Here is a 4,884-nt window from a genome sequence, read left to right as displayed (position 1 = left end):
AATTCAGGACAGAAATGCGGAGACATTTCTTCAGCCAGAGAGTGATGGGCCTGTGGAATTCATTGCCGCGGAGTGCAGTGGAGGCTGGGACGCTAAATGTCTTCAAGGTAGAGATTGATAAATTCTTGATGTCACAAGGAATTATGGGCTACGGGGAGAATGCGGGTAAGTGGAGTTGAAATGCCCATCAGCCATGATTGAATGGCGGAGTGGACTCGATGGGCCGAATGGCCTTACTTCCGCTCCTATGTCTTATGGTCTTATAAATCAATACCCAATTAGTGTCTCAGCCAGCTATGTCAGGTTCTAACCCAGTGCTGAGCAATAGACTTACCACTCAGGGAGAATGCAGGTGGTGGGTACGTGGCGGGGTGGGGGTAGGAGTCTCTCATTGGTAGAGTTTCAGGATGAAGGGGGCAGGGGCAACTGAGAGCCATTCCTTTGCTTTCACAGCTGACTCCAGTTACTAGCCACCCCCACCCTCCGCCCCCGCCCCCCAACTTCTCTGTACCCTGCTAACCTCCTTTAGTCATCATTCACTTGTGTGGCCTGGTATCCAGCATCAACCATAGACCTCAGTGGATGTGGTACCAATGCCAGCCAACACCCACCCAGCTCTTACCAGACAAGTCGTCTGCCCTTGGGGGTCCTTGATTCCAGGGATGGACCTCAGCTGTCCTGTCAAGTGCCTGAGCAACACTTGGTGGGAGTGGGTCTTCCCTATGAAAGGTGCAGAGGTCTCGATGGTCAGCTCTTCAAATAATGGAGAAGACATCCATCATTGCGACTGTCTGCCACTTGTTTAGCTTAAATGCGATTTAAAAAAAGAAATTCATTCATGGAATATGGGCATATTGATTGGGCCAGAGGTTATTGCCCAAGGTTATATCCTCGATATGGGGCAGCATGGTGGCTCAGGGGTTAGCACTGCTGCCTCACAGCGCCAGTGACCCAGGTTCGATTCCTGCTTCAGGCAACTGTCTGCGTGGAGTTTGCACATTCTCCTTATGTCTATGTGGGTTTCCTCTGGATGCTCCAGTTTCCTCCCACAGTCATCATTAATTGCCCATCATGTAAGGTGCATTAGTCAGGGGTAAATATAGGGTAGGGGAATGGGTCTGGGTGGGTTACTCTTCGGAGAGTTGGTGTGGACTTGTTGGGCTGAAGGGCTTGTTTCCATACTATAGGGATTCTAATCTAATCTAAATTCTCCTTGAGATGAGTGGCTCATTTGGCCATTTCAGAGGGCTGTTAAGAGTCTAACGTGTTGCTGCGGGACTGGAGTCACATAGATGCCAAATCAGTAATGACAGCAAATTTCCTTCCCTAAAGGAAGTTGGATATTTACAAAAATGATTACGCAGTCACCATTAATGATCAGTCATCTGGTATACAATCCTATTGATTACCCAGTTTGTACACACTCAGCCTGCAACACACTCTGCTCCTGTCCAGTTAGAATCATACACATGCTCACCAATTGCCTCAAAAAGACAAGGATGAAGGACTGTGATCTACACAGTGAACTTTGAGAACTATGGAGGCTCCCATGAAGTAGATTTCATCAATTGAGAAAACCAGCAAACTAGAATACTAATACACTGGGATTTTGCATTGATTGGGCCCATTTTGGAGTACTGTGTACAATTCTGGTCTCCTTGCTATCAGAAGGATGTTATGAAACTTGAAAGTGCTCAGAAAAGATGATCAAGATTGGAAGGTTTGAGCTAAAAAGGGAAAGGCTGAATACTGTTTTCCCTGGAGTATCGGAGGCTGAGGAGTGACCTTACAGACGTTTATAAAATCATGAGGGGCATGGTGTACAATTCTGGTCTCCTTGCTATCAGAAGGATGTTATGAAGTGCTCAGAAAAGATTATCAAGATGCCAGGATTGGAAGGTTTGAGCTAAAGGGAAAGGCTGAATACTGTTTTCCCTGGAGTATCGGAGGCTGAGGAGTGACCTTACAGACGTTTATAAAATCATGAGGGGCATGGATAGGGTAAACAGACAAGGTCTTTTCCCTGGGGTGGGGGAGTCCACAACTCGCGGGCATAGATTTAGGGTGATAGGGGACACATTTAAAGGGACCTAAGGGGCAATGTTTTTCACACAGAGAGTGGTGAATGAATGGAATGAGATGCCAGAGGAAGTGGAGGTAGCTGGTACAATTTCAACATTTAAAAGACATCTGGATGGATATATGAATAGGAAGGGTTTAGAGGGATACGGGCCAAACACTGGTAAATGGGTGGGACTAGATTTATTGAGGATACCTGGTCAGCATGGATGAGTTGGACCGAAGGGTTTGTTTCCATGCTGTACACCTCAATACAGCTTATAATTCTCAAGAGATTTGGATGATTACTTTTCCCCTCATACCCACCTTCATCTGCTGTCTCTTGCTTTTCAGGACAGACCAACAACTTGAAGCCACAGCCTGAAAGAAAATAGACAGTTGGAAATGACTGAAGACTTTGTAACTCAGACACAAAGACAACCTCCTGAGGTTAAAGAACATATCATGGCTGAAATGTCACGTGGAATGTTTCGACATGGTTTGCACTGGGAGACCAAAAAAGTAGGGATTCTCTCTCTAAGGGCATTGTGGGTAAACCTACAGGGTGCAAAACCAGCTCAACATCGCCTTCCCAAGGGCAATGGGCAATATGGCTGATGCCAATGTCCCATGAGTGAAGTTTTAAAAATTCCACAAATAGTGACCAGAGATGATGTTACCAGTGATGTTAATCGGGATATGAGTATTGCCCAAGCTCACCGGGGAGAAATTCCTTAATTTCATTCAAAATAGGGCATGGATTGTCACAAGCACATGAGGTGGAAGAGGGGTCTTCAGCTTAGGTCACACCTAAAAGTCGGCCTCCTCAGCAAGGCAGCTTTCCTTCAGGTACTCTGCTAAAATGTCAGCCTAGGTTACGTGCTCAGGTCTCTGCAGTGGGCTGATACCCATGGCTAACTGATTCCCAGGGCAGAGCGCATGTTCACAACTGTGCAACTTTTACCACAGGAGGTAATGAATTCTGTAGCACCTACCCGAGTCCCTGAGGAAACTGGGTTGGGGGGGGTTCAGTCTCCCCAGAGTGTGTGAGGAATCGCTACCACAGAAGGTCTGACTTAGTAAAGTTGGTAGCACTTTCAGACAACTTTATTTTCAAGCACTTACCACATGGCTGCTTCACTCAAGTAAACAATTGAGTGTAACTAATTACGTGGGATGCTGAGCAACATTTGACAAGCTATGCAGGTTTTTTCTGATTTTTTTACAAACCACACTTTGGCTCAAAAGCTGGTATGAAATGAGGTGAGCTCACCTCTTAAACTTCTGGCAGAGTTTTGCATTTCTATCAAAGTTACCGATGATCAGGGAATCCAGAGCTAGGGTCACAGACTAAGAATATAGCTTAAGGACTCATTCAGGACTGAGATGAGGAGAAATGTCTTCACCCAGAGAGTTGTGAGCCTGTGGAATTCTCTGTCACAGAAAACAGTTGAGGCCAAAACATGATTTGTTTTCACGAAAGTGTTTTTAAATTTTTAAAAATCATTCATGGGGTGTGGGCACCATTGGCGAGGTCAGCATTTATTTTCCAAAGTAATGGCCCAGAGGGCAGTTAAGTATTAACCTCATTGTCAGTCTGGAGTCACATATGGGCCAGATCAGGTAGGGATGGCAGTTTCCTTCCCTAAAGGACATTAGTGAATCAGATGGGGTTTTTCCCGACAACTGTCATTGGATGGTCATCTTTAGATTCTTAATTCCAGATTTTTATTTAATTCAAATTCCATCTGCCATGGTGGGATTCGAACCCAGAACATTACCAGGGTCCTGTCGATTCTCCTGCTCCTCGGATGCTGCCTGAAGCCTGGAACCTAGGCTTTTCCAGCACCACACTCTCGTACCTGAATTAATAATCTAGTGATAAAGTTGTCATAATACCATTGCCTCCCTTCAAAATGTATATATGTCAAGTTAAATATTGTTCTTAGGGCAAAAGTAATCAAAGGCAGTGGGGAAAAAGCAGGAATGGGATACTGAGGATGTCCAGGCATCATCATATTGAATAGTGGAGAAGGCTTGAAGGGCCGAATGGCCTATTCCTGCTCCTACTTTCCAGCATTTGTTGCCCATTCCAATTTGCTCTTGAATGGCTTTCTAGGCTGTTTCAGAGGGCAGTTAAGAGTCAATACAGAAATTGCTGGAAAAGAGAAATCTGAGTTCTGAGGAAGGGCACTCGACCTGAAAAATTGACAGGTATTGCCAATTCCAGTTACCCTGGGAAGTGGTGGGGGTAATCGCCTTTAGCAGCATTGTATATACAATTGAATATAAAGTCTCAGTTATAGGGACTATTCCAACTTATTGTTTAAAAAAAACACATTCCAGTTCACTCATAGATTTTCGGGAAGGAAATCTGTTGTCCTTTCCTGGTCTGGTCTGTATGATTTCTCTCCCCAGACGTGCACAGCTTTTCCAGTAACTGCTGTTTTTTGTTTCTGATTTACAACATCCACAGTTCTTTCGTTTTTTAAGAGTCAATGCATGTTGCTGTCAGTCTGGAGTCACATGCAGACCAGACCAGGAAAGGACAACAGATTTCCTTCCCAAAAATCTATGAGTGAACTGGAATGTGTTTTTTTTTAAACAATAAGTTGAAATAGTCCCTATAACTGAGTCTTTATATTCAATTGTATATACAATGCTGCTAAATGCGATTACCCCCACCACTTCCCAGGGTAACTGGAATTGGCAATACCTGTAATCTAGATTAGAGTGGTGCTGGAAAAGCACAGCACAGCAGGTCAGGCAGCATCCGAGGAGCAGGAAAATCGACGTTTCGGGCAAAAGGAATGGAGGCAGGGAACC

General features: G+C 44.9%; 1 protein-coding gene across 1 annotated transcript in view; it reads right to left on the bottom strand.

Annotated features, from left to right (window-relative positions):
• Positions 1-4,884, bottom strand: part of miga1 (mitoguardin 1) — a 115,600-nt gene that overhangs the window by 8,749 nt on the left and 101,967 nt on the right. The window contains exon 15 of the mRNA XM_043700081.1: positions 2,386-2,439. Coding sequence (XP_043556016.1) covers positions 2,386-2,439 — 54 coding nt within the window. The remainder of the gene's footprint in view (positions 1-2,385; positions 2,440-4,884) is intronic.

This window comes from Chiloscyllium plagiosum, chromosome 11 (genome assembly GCF_004010195.1).
Source record: "Chiloscyllium plagiosum isolate BGI_BamShark_2017 chromosome 11, ASM401019v2, whole genome shotgun sequence".
NCBI classification, from domain to species: Eukaryota; Metazoa; Chordata; class Chondrichthyes; order Orectolobiformes; family Hemiscylliidae; genus Chiloscyllium; species Chiloscyllium plagiosum.
This window is presented reverse-complemented; position numbering and strand designations above follow the sequence as displayed.